Source organism: Oncorhynchus mykiss, chromosome 15 (assembly GCF_013265735.2).
Source record: "Oncorhynchus mykiss isolate Arlee chromosome 15, USDA_OmykA_1.1, whole genome shotgun sequence".
NCBI classification, from domain to species: Eukaryota; Metazoa; Chordata; class Actinopteri; order Salmoniformes; family Salmonidae; genus Oncorhynchus; species Oncorhynchus mykiss.
The window spans coordinates 55,567,549-55,584,452 of NC_048579.1; the positions used below are offsets into that span (position 1 = coordinate 55,567,549).

General features: G+C 43.2%; 1 protein-coding gene across 1 annotated transcript; it reads left to right on the plus strand.

The window, feature by feature from the left end:
- The first annotated feature begins 2,375 nt into the window (after positions 1–2,375).
- Positions 2,376–16,377, plus strand: LOC110490357 (store-operated calcium entry regulator STIMATE). Its single transcript, XM_021563703.2, has 8 exons — positions 2,376–2,880; positions 4,340–4,388; positions 4,586–4,681; positions 5,023–5,144; positions 6,162–6,274; positions 7,042–7,125; positions 8,793–8,915; positions 14,887–16,377. The coding sequence occupies exons 1-8, from the start codon at positions 2,691–2,693 to the stop codon at positions 14,959–14,961; spliced, it is 852 nt and encodes a 283-aa protein (XP_021419378.1). The 5' UTR covers positions 2,376–2,690; the 3' UTR covers positions 14,962–16,377.
- Positions 16,378–16,904: the final 527 nt, after the last annotated feature.

The window sequence follows — 16,904 nt, forward strand, 5'->3', positions numbered from 1 at the left end:
TTAACATGCCTACTCCATATGGAAGATTGTCCATTTCATCAAATAATTGATATAGCGTTCAAGCATTACTGTAACGTTTAAAGGTATTTCATACCAAAGTCAATGCTATCCTCTAGTGGCAGAGCGTGTGTAGGCCCACTCGACAACTGAAATGGAACAGACAGACATGATGCGTGTATGAAATATCACATTTTAAACTGTCTTGAACTGGGTATCATATCTTATGAGGATATTCTTTTGACTAAATAAATGTACATAAAAAATATGCATGATTGTTTGAAAACTATAGTTACAACAGGGTATTGTGGAGGTTTTAGGTGTGTAAAATGTCAGGCTATACTATTTGGTATAGACTGTGAGTAAATCAATTGTTTTAAATTGCGGCACAACAATGCAAAATCTAAATTGCGCAATATAGACCTACTTGTTGGATAATGATTTTGGTAAATCCTGCAACCTCCTTCGGCTGTCACCATCCCATAACAGTGCTATTAAGAATGAGCATCATCTTCCACTTGCAACTCAAACAAAAAAAGCAATCCCTTAAATAGGCCTACCGAATAGTCTGAGTTGCCTAGCCACCACCGGCCTCATCCGCACCCCTTTGGTGACGCGCAATGCCTCTCGGCGACTTCGCCACTCGCGGTCCATCCCGGCGGAGGGAAGTGTGCGTGTGCACGTGGTGGTGAGGTGCTGGTAACAGATGGTTGGTAAGAAACGCGCGGTTTGATCTGCCATAGAAGAGGCTTTAACAAGTGCGCGGGGGAACAGATTATCCCCCACGTGCGACGCATGCATTGCACGGGCCACTGCCCTTTGTGTGCCAGTCAGAAAAAAAAGTGATGGTTTGTCTCTACAACTCAATAACTCCCAAATTCATCTAGCCTGCCTTGACAATGACCATGGAGTTGGCCTATCATAAACCTTTGGATTTAATAAAATGCCATAGGCCTATTGCAAACCCATAGGCTATGGATATAGATTGACTACGTTATTAATCAGTAATTAATTAGATTCCAATTCCCTCCTCATTCCATAACTGGACAATAGTGGCTTGATGACTAGGACCTGGCCATTCAAAGTCGTTTTTGCTTATTAACACTATAAAGGCCGTGAGGGATCCCGCTTTGAGCCAATGAGCAGTTATTCTGACTGCAAAATAAAACTGTCTTATAAATATATTTCATATACTATTGCAAAAATAATCATTTGGTTGTGTGTTATGAAGGCTTGGGTAACATTAGAATATGTTACCCAATCAAACAAATCAAAGATCATTTTCATTGGTTTATGTTAGTGTAGGATATCAGTGTTGCACATTGGACAGTTATTCTTGGAAAAGGTGATATTTTGAAATAGAGCTAATCTCTTCAATTTTTAGAGTTATTCGGCAAAGGTAAGCGCTTTGGAAACCTCAGAATCGACTCTTTCTAATACTATATAGAAGTCAGAAGGTTTTACCTGCATACAACTCTGTAGGAGCCTCAGAGGATTTGAAAAAGTCATTTTCTGGTGCTCTGTTTCCCTGCCTCTGTGTCAATTCCAACTGAACTGCATAAACTGCACTGTCTCTTCATAATCAATTTGACAATTGACAATATGTTTATCCATCAGACTATTGTCAATTTAATATTGTTTTTAGGCTAAATCTGTTATTGTATTTGTGAAATTATTTTCAATATAGTTTAGGTGTAGTTTAGATCATCATCACCTAAGCAGGCTGACTGCTGGCGAATGACTGGCGTTGAATGAGTGGAAGAAAGAAATACATGTCCTTTTAAAACCGGATATAACACAAATTCTGTTTCTGAAATCGAAATTCTAAACACAAATGTATGCGATAAATATACTTATTTAGGCATTAGTTTAAAAATGGAAGAAACATTTAAATGTAATTCATATGAAGTCAAAATGACTGCCTCGAGGCTTAGTGGGGCGGCAGGGTAGCCTAGTGGTTAGAGCGTTGGACTAGTAACCGGAAGGTTGTGAGTTCAAACCCCCGAGCTGACAAGGTACAAATCTGTCGTTCTGCCCCTGAACAGGCAGTTAACCCACTGTTCCCAGGCCGTCATTGAAAATAAGAATTTGTTCTTAACTGACTTGCCTGGTTAAATAAAGGTAAAATAAATAATAAAAATTAAAAAAAAGTGTTAAAGCCACTATTGTTATCTCTCATCATGTGTAGGACACATCATCTGACTGCTGTATTATAGATAATTCATATAACAAAGGTCGTCCATTTAGATTAAATTATAGGCTAAACTCTATACATGTGATTAGAACGTGGTAACTGTTAAAGAGCATTTCAAATGGCGCTCGGGACATTGATGGCCCCCTACTGCGGAGACCGGAGCGCGTGACCGCAATTAACAAAAGGAACAAAGACCGCCTGCGCTCGCAGAGATCCAAGGAATTCAACAGCAGGAGGTGACGTCAGAATCCCGTATTTTGCAGTTGATATGGAGTAGAACATTTAACCATGTTCCCGACTTTAGTTTTGGCATTTTCGGTGGCTTCCCCCCCGCAAAATACTTTTGTTTTAACTTCGCGAGAGAGTCATTGAGCAGTGATTGCATGACAAATTCGTTTTGTTTTTCTTGAGATTGGAAGGCTCCTAGATTTCTCCTCGCAAACAACAGGGGAAGTGCCCCTGTCCTTTGTCTGCTTCGGGTGTTTTTAAAGTATTCGACATGGACATTTACGGATACAATGGTGTTTTTCTGGTCAAAAGACCGTTTAATAATGCCGTTTTTGAGATTTCGAATATGTCAGACATTACGAAGGCGAACCCTCAGGGATGCGATAACGGGGCTTTGACAAACAGATTCGGAGTCTTGATTCAAGGGTTGCTGGCCATAGTTGCCTTCAGCACATTGATGGGTGAGTATCTTTCAGACGTGAACGTAACAATGTTTCAAGGGCTGAGCAGTATAATTGTATAGGATAACTTATTGTTTCGAAATAGCAGATCATGTTTAAAATAAAATACTTAGAAATCACTTTTAAAGGGAAAATCAAGGGTCTACTCAGCCAAGCACTGCTCTGGTATCCACTGCAGAGCTCCTCTCCATCTGTGAGCACGTGGCAGTTTGTTTGTTTATGCTATTTGACGTTTCATTCCGATAGGCTGCTGTTGCACTTTATAAGGCTGATAATAAATATATAATTATATTATAATTCCATTTAAATAGTCTATTATAAGAATGTTTCCCATATCCTTTTATGTGCTAAGTTTTAAATATTCAGCGCCACGCTTAGCCATATGTCATCCGTGGCCCATCAACACAAATGTAAACGATCTCGAATGTATCCTATAACTACTAGACTATTGTATATTTATAAACTATCCCTAAACGATAAACCACTGGCAAACGATCTATAAACTCATTTAATTTATATTATTCTTATTATTGAAAATCCTCTTCAAGACCGGGGTGAACGTTTATGGTCTATGATGGAGCAAACTACTTTGAGAGGGTGGTCATAAAATCCTACAGAATACATAAATGCCTTTTTGAATATAAGAGAAGAGGCTCTGTCTATATCTCTATCTACAGCGAGAAGACATTTTGTAGTCATGTACTTTACAACAGAGTGATTTATGACAGAAAGGGGTCAGACTCTAAAGGTGAGTGGAGGATCAAATAGCTTTGACCTTCTCACAGTTACTTATTAGTAAGAATATCAATATTTAGCTGTGTGTGTGTGTGTGTGTGTATGTGTGCGTGTACTGCGTCAGCCAGAGTACCCAAGTATGTTAATATACTGCTGAAAATCAAGGGTCTACTCAGCCAAGCGCTGCACTGGTATGCACGGCAGAGCTACCCTGTCCATCTCAATGCCTCTCCTCCGCTTGCCAAGATGCAGCCATCTTTGTTTAGAGTCCTCTTCCTCTTGGCTATTTTGGTGACTTCCTCCCATTGACAGACCACTGGCCCCACCTTTTGCGTGCCAGAGTTCTTAGATACAGTTGCTATCATTTTATGCCAGGCACCAATTCTGGCTTTGCATTCTAACCTTCAGATAGTTTTTGGGTGATAATGAGTCAAACTGCAGCCACAACATGATGATTGGTATGTGAACAGTCACACACTCAGACCTTGTGTTAGATGGGGAGAGAGGAACAGTGGGTTCCTGTTAGACACGTGGCCCTGAGCTACCAGTGTCCTGATGGGGATGGGTGGACTGAGGGAGCATGTGGTTCTGACTTGTTCCATTCTTTATCCATCTCTCCTGGACCCACAAAGGACATGTACACTCACAGAGATAGGAATTTTTCACTCTTCTATGGATGTCTCTCTCTCTCTCTCTCCCTGCGTTTCTCCATCTCTATCTACAGTGAAGAGGTTCCGTGAACCCGTAGGGATCAGAAGACCGTGGAGGATCTGGTGAGAGACCAGTGTTTTTTATCAGAGACTGTATCAAACCCCCAGGGAAGAACAGGAGACCGTTGGTTGATCACATGGCTGAGAATCAAAGATTCTATTAGATTTAGAGATGTTAATGTTTGTTGCTTGACTTATATATTTGGCTATTACAAGTCACCATGGTGATGACCATCCTACATTTCACCCCATCTCTACAGGTTTTACGACATGTCCAAGCAGGCCATTGGCGCTCTCTTTATCCACTTCGCCAATGTGTTCCTCTCCAACCTCACAGAAATGGACCCCTGTTCCCTGTGAGTCCATAGCTGTGATTGGACAGGTTCGCAGAAACCACCTTCCAATCTAAAGCCTCAACCAATCATTATGATAAATAAATAAGATGTTCTATTGTGACATACAGCAGACAGGTGCAGTGAAATGTGTTGTTTTACACTGTCATCCATAGTAGTATGGTAGCCCTAGTGCAAATTAGGTGATAAGTCCCTTGCACAAGCACACATTGACAGATTTTGCACCTTGTCGGCTCGTGTATTCCAACCAATGGCCTTTCAGTTACTGGCCCAACACTCTAACCGCTAGGCAACCTGCTGCACCATGTCAAATCACTGACTCACTTCCTGGTGGGTTTCCACAGGTATTTGATCAATTTCCTGCTCGATGCCACGCTAGGCATGCTGGTCATCTGGGCAGGGGTCAAGGTTGTCTCCAGGATCGTGGATTACAAGCAGTTCGCACTGCTCACCTTTGGAGAATACGGTGAGTCTCCTAGACATCTGTTTATGCTGTGTCAAATGTTTGGAGGTTGACCAAAGTTCAGACATCTACTGTTCTGTGTCGTTGGAGAGGGTTGTGCCAGTTAATTTTCAGAATATTTCAGGAAGGTTGACACTTCTTCCTTTCACCACTGGAGGCCACTGTAGGCTCATGAGAATATTGCATGAAAAACATCCTCCGATGGGCGATGATGACTTGTGGGATTAAGTTCTAGCCAATTGCTGCACTCGCTCTGTCCATAAGTCTTAATGGGGGAAAAAATAACCAAAATAAGATTTCAAATGTCAGTCTGTTAATCTACGGTTTTCCACAAAGTCATATTCTACTGTATCTGCACTTGGTTCTGTTTCATGTTTTTTTCCCCATTGATTATTATGATCCACCGGATTGTAAATGCAGCTGTGCCATGACCACTATTTTAGTGGGCTTTAGTTTCCATCCGATCTGTATCATTCTCTCTCTGTGTGGGGACCTTTCCCCCAAAAGCCTGCTACAAATACTGTCCCTCTGTCATAACTATTGGTCCTGAAAACTAAACAAATAGTAATAATTTTAGCCGTTTGTGTAGAGTTAGTTGTAAATCCTCTCTGTCCCTCTTAAAGAGCTGAACAACATGCAGTTTCTCTCTTATACCTTTCTCTCCGCTGTCTCACTTCTCTCTATGTCTCTGTCTCGCTGTCTGTGGCTCTCGTCTGTCTCTCTCTTGTCTTTCTCTCTGCTGTGTTCCCAGGTGCAGAGTGTTTGTTAATGACAGAGACATGTTCCTGTCTGTGTACACTGAGATGACCGAGAGATGCAAATAGTATTTAGACGTGTTTAGACCAGCGCACTGAGTTTGTGGGTGCTTGTCTGTGTGTATGAATGCCTCTATGGGGTCAATGTGCAGTGTGCTGTCGTCCTCTCTATCGCTGATCTTCCCTAGGTGACGATCTGAGTCCGTTGGTCAGTGCATGTGGTTTCAGTGTGGTCATTAAGTAATGGTCTGTTCTGTCTGACCAGGTGACCCTCCCCAGGCCGCAGCGTGGCTTGGTCAGTGTGGTGTCTACCTTCTCATCATGGTCCTGGAGAAGAGTGTAGTCAGCTTGGTGCTGCTCATTCCAGGATGGACCAACGTGAGTAGGCCCACAGTACCCACAACCACCTGCTCCAGGGACATGGGCTAACCCAGATCCTGAGAGAACTGAGAGACTCTACCCACTCGAGGGAGAGAGCGGAAGTGTCAATCATGTTCTTTCTTCTCGGTTCTGTGTTTGAAATCTCTGGTGACAATTTAAAGTCAACAGAAAGTCAAGGCTGAAAAAGAAAGGGAGGATGAAAGGTTTTGGAGAGAACAAAGAGAAAGCCTTTGAACAGAATGGGAACATTGACCTTCAGCCAAATGAATATCATCTAGCCCCTGGGATTAGGGTCTTTAGACAATTTGTTTGGTTGGTTATTTGACTGAGGCTGTGGATCTCCTGCTCAAACCTTCTTTGTGTTTTAGGGTCGTTGTTGCTCTGTTCACTGCTGCTCTCTTGAAGAGGGTCATTTAGTTTTTTTCAGTACACATTGCTTTAGGACACTGTGGCTTTTTCACAGGGAGAAGGCGGGGGGGGGGCACACAAACTGTCATTAACATACCGTAGCTCATTCCAGACAAATCGAATACTTTGAGATTTTTTTCTCTCTCTCTGACATGGTGAATATCACATTAGCTCCAATCTCACACATGTTCCACAGCAGAGAGCCAAAGAGATACTCGCTCTATTATAGTGCAAAATATTGACGATCTAAATGTCATTGGATGACAGTCTTTTGTGTAACGTGCCTGTTATTTTGCCCTGCCCAAATTGAAAGTGTGTGTTGTGACGCTGTGTTTCTCTGTACGCTACTGTTCCAGCTGCAGTCTGTGTTGCTGGACTACATCCCTAACCCTCAGGTGGACCTTGTGTTGGTCATGCTCGTCGTGCCCGTCATTGTCAACGTGAGTCTGAACCAGCCTGCAATAACACTCTACATAATGTTGTGTATATGTCAGAGGAGGCCGCTGAGGGGAGGATGGCTCATAATAATGGCTGGAATGGAAACCATGTGTTTGAGTCTGATACTGTCCTATTCATTCCATTCCAGCCATTACTATGAGCCGTCCTCCCCAATTAAGGTACCACCAACCTCCTGTGGTATATGTAAACGTGCCCCCAACTGTGTTTATTTTCAGCAAACTTAACATGTGTAAATATTTGTATAAATGTAAGATTCAACAACTGAGACATAAACTGAACAAGTGCCACAGACATGTGACTAACAGAAATGGAATAATGTGTCCCTGAACAAAGGGGGGGGGGGTCAAAATCAAAAGTAACAGTCAGTATCTGGTGTGGCCACCAGCTGCATTAAGTACTGCAGTGCATTTCCTCCTCATGGACTGCACCAGATTTGCCCGTTCTTGCTGTGAGATGTTACCCCGCTCTTCCACCAAGTCACCTGCATGTTCTCGGACATTTCTAGGGGGAATAGCCCTAGTCCTCACCCTCCGATCCAACAGGTCCCAGACGTGCTCAATGGGATTGAGATCCGGGCTCTTCGGTGGCCATGGAAGAACACTGACATTCCTGTCTTGCAGGAAATCATGCACAGAACGAGCAGTATGGCTGGTGGCATTGTCATGCTGGAGGGCCATGTCAGGATGAGCCTGCAGGAAGGGTACCACGTGAGGTAGGAGGATGTCTTCCCTGTAACGCACAGCGTTGAGATTGCCTGCAATGACAACAAGCTCAGTCCGATGATGCTGTGACACACCGCCCCAGACCATGACAAAACCGCCAGCTCCAAATCGATCCCGCTCGAGAGTACAGGCCTCTGTGTAACTCTCATTCCTTCGACGATAAACGCGAATTCGACAATCACCCCTGGTAAGACAAAACCGCGACTCGTCAGTGAAGAGCACTTTTTGCCAGTCTTGTCTGGTCCAGCTGTTGCTGGTGATGTCTGGTGAGGACCTGCCTTACAACAGGCCTACAAGCCCTCAATCCAGCCTCTCTCAGCCTATTGCGGACAGTCTGAGCACTGATGGAGGGATTGTGCGTTCCTGGTGTAACTCGGGCAGTTATTGTTGCCATCCTGTACCTGTCCCGCAGGGGTGATGTTCGGATGTTCTGATCCTGTGCAGGTCTTGTTACACGTGGTCTGCCACTGCGAGGACGATCAGCTGTCCATCCTGTCTCCCTGTAGCGCTGTCTTAGGCATCTCACAAGAAAGGCCTTTTTTTAGTTAGTTTTTAGTAAGTTTTCATAACTGTGACCTTAATTGCCTACCGTCTGCAAGCTGTTGGTGTCTTAACGGCCGTTCTACAGGTGCATGTTCATTAATTGTTTATGGTTCATTGAACAAGCATGGGAAACAGTGTTTAAACCCTTTACAATGAAGATCTGTGTTTTTTTACAAATGATCTTTGAAAGACCGTTTCTTTTTTTGCTGAGTTTTGTATCCCAGACAGTGCACTACGCTTGTATTTTTGGATAGGAAACGTGCATAAAGTTTACAGAATGTAGGCTTACTAGGCTACCCTGATTATACATTACATGGCCATTATGCATCCACCACTACACCAGTTGTACTGACTGAGTTTGTTTTCTGTGTGACCCTCTGTAGTCCATCATGTTCTGGGTGGTGGACAGTCTGATGATGAGGAAGTACAAGAGCCTGGACGACTCCTGTGACCCCTCGACCAAGGTCGTCTCCACGGTGCCGTGGGTTACTGGCGACGAGTCACAGGTGAGTGTCGGTTAACTAGAGATGTCCCCGACAAAAAAAAAAAAACGAAAGGCGTCTGTTCTTTCGACCAATCATTGGTCAAATTTAAAACATATTTTTATTTTTTTACTTTTATATATATGATGCTTTAAGCTCACCGTTTGATGAAATAAGGCACAAATGACTGAAGAGGGAGACAGAGATCAAGATCACCAGAAGAAAAAGTTCACCTCCTCCTGCTCCTAATGGTTTTTCCAGATTCTGCCGTTACTCTCCTGAAGTTGCCGGTAATAGGCTACACAAGGAGTCTGCAAATTTCTCATGTGGAATGACCATTTATCTTACCATTTCTACCGATCTGCGTGCCAGTTATAGTTTTCATATGCACATTTTTATAATAACATCTTCGTACCTCAAAATCATTGTCATGTGGTTAATCAAAATTCTATTCAAATCTAAATGAAAATAATACAAACCTAAAAAGTAACTTATTTTGCCATTTCCAACTATAGAAAAATAGCCTATAAAGCCAACAAATAAAAACAATGCTGCCTGCACATTTATATGCCTACATTTGCACTCAGGCAAGGTAGCCTATAGGCCTACTTCTATGCTTAATCGGGTGCATGTCCTTATTCAACCTCGACAGGAACGCTCCAAACAAAAGACAGACTAAATGAACAAAACTCATAAATGGAATGAAATAAACCAAAACTTGTTTCTCTCAAGTGTAGCATAGGTTATGCGCTCTGCAAACAACGTGCCCACTCCAACAATAAGAATGGTAAAAATCTGAAATAATATATTTAATGCATTAAAAGACATTACCGTAACCAACCAAACTTTTGTAGATTAAATATTATATCAATGAACTGTAAATGTACTACTGGTGATAAACGGATGTAATGGGAAATTGATATAAACTAACAGTCAAATGCAAACAATTCACACAATGAATTTATGAAACAATGAATGTACACAAATTGGCAGGAAGGAGCCCATTCTGGAGGGAGACGTGCAGCCACACTCCTCTTCTTCTTGGACTGTGCCACCCCCACGGCCTCCGCAATGGATTAGTTCACTGAGATGGGCGCAAATAAGATGAGTGTCTCGTGTGCCACACCTGCTGCTGACCATTGTATAAAATCGAGCACACAGCCATGCAATCTTCATAGACAAACATTGGCAGTAGATTGGCCCATAGCGTAAAGCTCAGTGACTTTCAACGTGGCGCCGTCATAGGATGCCACCTTTCCAACAAGTCAGTTTGTTAAATTTTTGCCCTGCTAGAGCTGCCCTGGTCAACTGTAAGTGCGGTTATTGTGAAGTGGAAACGTCTAGGAGCCACAACAGCTCAGCCGCAAAGTGGTAGGCCACCCAAGCTCACAGAACGTGGACCGCCAAGTGCAGAAGTCATAGCACATAAAAATCATCTGTCCTCTGTTGCAACACTCACTACCAAGTTCAAAACAGCCCTTTGAAGCAATGTCAGCATAAGAACTGTTAGTCGGAAGCTTCATGAAATGGGTTTCCATGTCAGAGCAGCCGCACACAAGCCTGGAATCACGTTGCGCAATGCCAAGCGTCGGCTGGAGTGGTGTAAAGCTCGCTGCCATTGGACTCCATCTTGTAGTGTGACGGATGAATCTGGGTTTGGCGGATGCAAGGAGAAATCTACCTGCCCCAATGCATAGTGCCAAATATAAAGTTTGGTGGAGGAGGAATAATGGTCTGGGGCTGTTTTTCATGGTTCAGACTAGGCTCCTTAGTTCCAGTGAAGGGAAATCTTAGCGCTACAACATACAATGATATTCTAGACGATTCTGTGCTTCCAACTTTCCAACAATTCTGTGCTTCCAACCAAGTGAGGTCCATACAGAAATGGTTTATTGAGATCAGTGTGGAAGAACTTGACTGGCCTGCACAGAGCGCTGTCCTCAACTACCTTTGGGATGATTTGGAACGCTGGCTGCGAGCCAGGCCTAATCGCCCAATGTCAGTGCCCGACCTCACTAATGCTCTTTTGGCTGAATGGAAGCAAGTCCCCGCAGCAATGTTCCAACAGCTAGTGGAAAGCCTTCCCAGAAGAGAGGAGGCTGTTACAGCAGCTACTGCTCTGTGGCATCATGAAGGGACATCGTTTGATGATACAACATTAAGGCCCATGGGTGCCAAAGAGACTTTCCCACCAAACATCACCGTGACACTACATATCCCAATAGGACACTGGCTAAAGACGTGTGTTTGTTGAGAAAGACAAGAAACGAGATGGCTGTGAGAGTTATGATAGATGTTTGCCACAGTGAAGGGGGGGGCTTCTCCCCCCCCCCCCCCCCCCCTACACACACACCTACACACACACTGCTCTCTGGGTTGGTCTAAAGGGCAACTGGCCCACAGTTACTGTCAAGGAAAGACTTAAGTCAGGGAAAATCCCCCTTTCTCTCCATTTTTGTTTCTCTCTCTGTTTTCGCCCGTCAATTTGTCGTGTTGTTTCTCTGTGGGTCAGTTACCCAAGTTGGATTGTACCGTGTGGAATTGAATCAATGTCTGTCTTGTCCCGGCTGTTCTGGAAAATATGAGTGTCATAGCAATGTTATTGACATTCCTTGTTTGGTAAGACACGAGTGATGGATGGATGGCGCTAGATCGGACTGCCAGCTGTCACGTCGTTGAGTCAAGTGTCTTCTGTGTTTCATGTTGTAGAGTTGCTCCTAATCTGTTGAGATTGTAGTCCACCGTAAGTGTGTGATCACTTTGTTTCAATGGATCCATTGTGAGAATTGTATTTGGTGAGATAACAGTATGTGGTGAATAGTGATGTCATTATGATATTAGTTAACTGTCTCCAGTGGGTGTATAGTGTTGGTCTATTTGAGTGGGAAATCATGTACGGTATATTGGAGTAGTGAGACTGTCGACAGAAGCTTCCTGTGTTGGGGAATCAGAGAGAATTGACCTCCTACACAGCAGTCAATGAGTTACTGTACACTCTCCTCTCTCTCACTCTGTCCTCTCTCTCTTTCTCACCCTCTCTCTGGAGTCACAATGATTATGACAGACTGGCAGTGTTGCCCTCTCTCCCTCCTCGTCCCTGGTACTCTGCCAAGCAGCAACAAATCATCCCTTCATCCTGGGAATAAGTGACATTTGGAATTAATTTCCATTCAGTGATGTTATGGAAAGTGGAGTGGAGGAGGAGAAAAAAGAGGGAGAGAACTATGTCCATGGGAGAGAGGAGGGCATTGATTAGGGAGAGCTGTCGGAGTTTGGTTGGTCAATAGTCTGTGTGCAATGAGTTTGAGTTCAGTTCCCGACACGGTCTGTAGGATAGTGTTGGGGAATGGTTTCACCCATGGTCAGCTGTGGCCATATGGTGTTCAGAGAAGGCTGTTTACTTTTATCATAAACAGCCAAACATTTAGTTATTCTAGAGCTGTTAGTTATGGCCTTTCTGGTGTATGCTGTCAAACGGACTAGTTAAATGCCCTAACATCTCCAAACTGTTTCCTTATGGGATGAAACACAGACATAACATCGATAGACATCTTGGTCTGAGTGTACAGTATCTGAATGAAGATTATTTATTTGGGATTGGCCTCATATCGGTGAGAGAGGAAGGCTGGGAAAGCCCCCTTTCTGCTTCTTTCATGACAATCTCATCCAAGATGTCTGCATTGCGTGCATGCACACACTACCATAATCTCATCCAAGATGTCTGCATTGCGTGCATGCACACACTACCATAATCTCATCCAAGATGTCTGCATTGCGTGCATGCACACACTATCATAATCTCATCCAAGATGTCTGCATTGCGTGCATGCACACACCACCATAATCTCATTCAAGATGTCTGCATTGCGTGCATGCACACACTATCATAATCTCATCCAAGATGTCTGCATTGCGTGCATGCACACACCACCATAATCTCATTCAAGATGTCTGCATTGCGTGCATGCACTCACCACCATAATCTCATTCAAGATGTCTGCATTGCGTGCATGCACTCACCACCATAATCTCATCCAAGATGTCTGCATTGCGTGCATGCACTCACCACCATAATCTCATTCAAGATGTCTGCATTGCGTGCATGCACTCACCACCATAATCTCATCCAAGATGTCTGCATTGCGTGCATGCACTCACCACCATAATCTCATCCAAGATGTCTGCATTGTGTGCATGCACACACCACCATAATCTCATTCAAGATGTTTGCATTGCGTGCATGCACTACCATAATCTCATCCAAGATGTCTGCGTTGCGTGCATGCACACACTACCATAATCTCATCCAAGATGTCTGCATTGCGTGCATGCACACACTACCATAATCTCATCCAAGATGTCTGCATTGCGTGCATGCACACACTACCATAATCTCATCCAAGATGTCTGCATTGCGTGTATGCACACACTACTATAATCTCATCCAAAATGTCTGCATTGCGTGCATGCACACACCACCATAATCTCATTCAAGATGTTTGCATTGCGTGCATGCACTACCATAATCTCATCCAAGATGTCTGCATTGCGTGTATGCACACACTACCATAATCTCATCCAAGATGTCTGCATTGCGTGTATGCACACACTACCATAATCTCATTCAAGATGTTTGCATTGCGTGCATGCACACACTACCATAATCTCATCCAAGATGTCTGCATTGCGTGCATGCACACACTACTATAATCTCATCCAAAATGTCCGAAAAGTTTTTGGATAGCTTGACTTTTTCCACATTTTGTTAAATTACAGCCTTATTCTAAAATTGATGATGGAATTTTTAAAAATCAATCTACACACAATACCCCATAATGACAAAGCAAAGAAGTTTAGATTTTTTTGCAAATGTAATAAAAATAAAATAACAGAAATATTCAGACTCTTTTCTCTGTACTTTTTTTTGAAGCACCTTGGATGTGATTACAAGCTCAAGTCTTCTTGTGTATGATGCTACAAGCATGGCAAACCTGTATTTTGGAAGTTTCTCCCATTTCTCCTCCACAGATCCTCTCAAGCTCTGTCAGGTTGGATGAGGAGCATGGATGAGGATCCTTTCATCAAGGATCTCTCTGTACTTTGCTCCGTTCATCTTTCCCTCCATCCTGACTAGTCTCCCAATCCCTGCTGCTGAAAAACATCCCACAGCATGATGCTGCCACCACCATGCTTCACCTTAGGGATGGTGCCAGGTTTCCTGGCATTCAGGCCAAAGAGTTCAATCTTGGATTCATCAGAGAATCTTGCTTCTCATGGTCTGAGAGTCCTTTAGTGGCCTTTTGGCAAACTCCAAGCTGGCTGTCGTGCCTTTTACTGAGGAGTGGTTTCCGTCTGGCCACTCTACCATCTGCAGAGATGGTTGTCCTTTTGGAAGGTTCTCCTACCTCAACAGAGGAACTATGGAGTTCTGTCAGAGTGACCATCGAGTTCTTGGTCACCTCCCTGAACGAGGCCCTTCTCCCCCGATTGCTCAGTTTGGCCGAGCGGCCAGCTCTAGGAAGAGTGTTGGTAGGTTCCAAACTACTTACATTTTTAAGAATGACGGCGGCAACCCTGTTCTTGGGGACCTTCAATGCTGCAGACATTTTTTGGTATTGTGTGTAGATTGATTTGGTATTTTTTAAATTGAATCCATTTTTAGAATAAGGCTGTAACATAACAAAATTTGTAAAAAGTCCAGGGGTCTGAATACTTTCTGAATGTAATATGGTGGTTTATTATGCCATAAAAGGCTTTCCATAAAGTGTGTGAGGTTCTGAAATTCCGCTATGTTGTGATTATATATGGTGGAGCAGTGGCCTGGACAATATTCCAGACTGGGAATAAACTGGAATATTATAGCCTTGGGTTGGAAATAACAGCACACCAGACCTGGACACATTACCTCATCCTGGCCGACAGCTGCTCACGTATCTGTGTGACGATGTCTGTATGTTTGTGTATCTGTTCCTTGACGTGTTTCTACCTCATCCAGGTCCTGTTGCCCGTCGACACAGACGCTGAGGAGGAGGATAGTTCAACAATGGATCCGAGGAGGGTCCCACTCTAGCCTCCCAGTAGTGGGCATAATACCTAGCTGGGTGGAGGTGTAGCTCTGGTATCCTTCTCTAAAAGACCCTGACACACACGCTGACCCGCACCACACACAAACAAATCACACGCATTTGCTTTTTTTCATTGTACACATCCCAATGATGTCTTTGATGACTTGGCTGTTAGAGGATGTTGAATGTTATATTAACTATGCTTTATGATGGAGGGGGCTATACGCTTGGTGGGGGCTATAAAGTGTCTCGTAATGGAGATGATTAGAGAGCACAGTGATGATGATGAAAGAGTAAATCTGTCCTCTCTCACGGGGGGATTTTGTGAAAAGGGTGTTTGTTGATCTCCAAAGAGCTCCTTGACATACCGTATCAACTTCTAAAGAGTAGCGGTAAGGTGTCAGTACAATCTCCTCTGTTTTCCTTCATCATACAGATAACTGCTTAGTTCAAACCTTGACATGCATCATCTAATGATCTGTAATTAAATACGTTTTGGACCTGTAGTTTTCAGTAGAATCCCCTACTAGTGTCCTTGTCTCCTTTCCTCCTTTGCCACTAACAAGTGGAAGGGCTGGGTAGTTTCAATCATATGGATTTCAACGTCCACTCATATCAGTTGTCAGACTATTGTAACTCAGCCCGAGCAGTTGGACCTTAAAGTTGGAAATGTTTTATCTGAGTTGGACTGTAGTGGTCTGGTCTGGAACAGTTCTTCACACTTCTCCAGAGGATGTTTAACAAGGTGGAAAATGGACCAGATCATTTTATATTCCTCATGGATGTCCATTTGGGATTGATTTGGATTTATCCAAATATTTGCAATGTTTCTGATATGAAGTAAAGAGCTTTGTGATTTTGAATGTTCTAATGTATTTTCTTATTTTGTCTATTTGACTGTGTTCATATTACTTGTGGTTAAACCTGTAGTAATGGGAGATTTCCAAGTGGTATCCCAGAAATGATCACGGTCAATTCGGAGATTACCCCAGATACCAAAATAGTGTTCCGTTTACAATTGTATGTTCATTCTTATAGATCCCATTTCTCAATCATTGAGCTGTTAACTCTACCATGAAAATACAGTACTGCCATTTTTGTATTCATTGAGTTATGTTCCTGGAACCATTGTCTTAGTGATATGAAAGATTCTGATTGTGAGACTGTCATTTCACGTGACCTCAAATGTTTGGAACAGGTACTGTGAGGACCTGCGCCACTACACTGTTTGCATTTATGCTAATTATTCACTGTTTTAGATCATTTTTTTTAAATCTTTTTTTATTTAGCGTTGCTCCAGTCCATCATGTATGTGTTTGTGGAAACATCATTTTTAATTGTGACTGAAATAGTTTGTTTAATGGATATCCACTTGAAAGTGCCATGTTGACATAATAAATTCATTTATGATATGAGAAAAATGTCTGTTATTGGTCTTAACTGTTGTCACTGTTTGTATTATAATCATTTAAAGTGAAATTGTATAATAACAAACACGGGTGTTGAATTCCTTTGTTGGCTTAGTTCAGCCCGGTGGCCCCTGAGCTCGATGACAGACACCTGAGTGGGACGTGGAGTAGTACACCTCTGTGACCCCAAACTGATGACAGGAGGGATGAGGGGGTGGTTAGAGAGGGAGCTAGTCGTTGGGACATGTAGAGGAAAGGGTTAGTTAGGGGTGACCAGGTGTGATCCTAAGCAGTGTCGCAACATGATCGGGTTCACCTGTTTGCTTTCCCAGTTGGCACCTAAACCTAGCATGTAAAGAGCCTGTCTTCCTGCAATGACTAAGGCCTGGATTCAGTCCTAATAGAATTGTAGACAATGCGGCTGTTAAACGCAATTTCCGATTGAGCAGCATTTACCGTGAATGTGAGCCCTGTGAACATGAGGACATTGTCTTTAAAGCCCTTGATGGGATTGACTCGGTAGGATGGAGCACAGTACT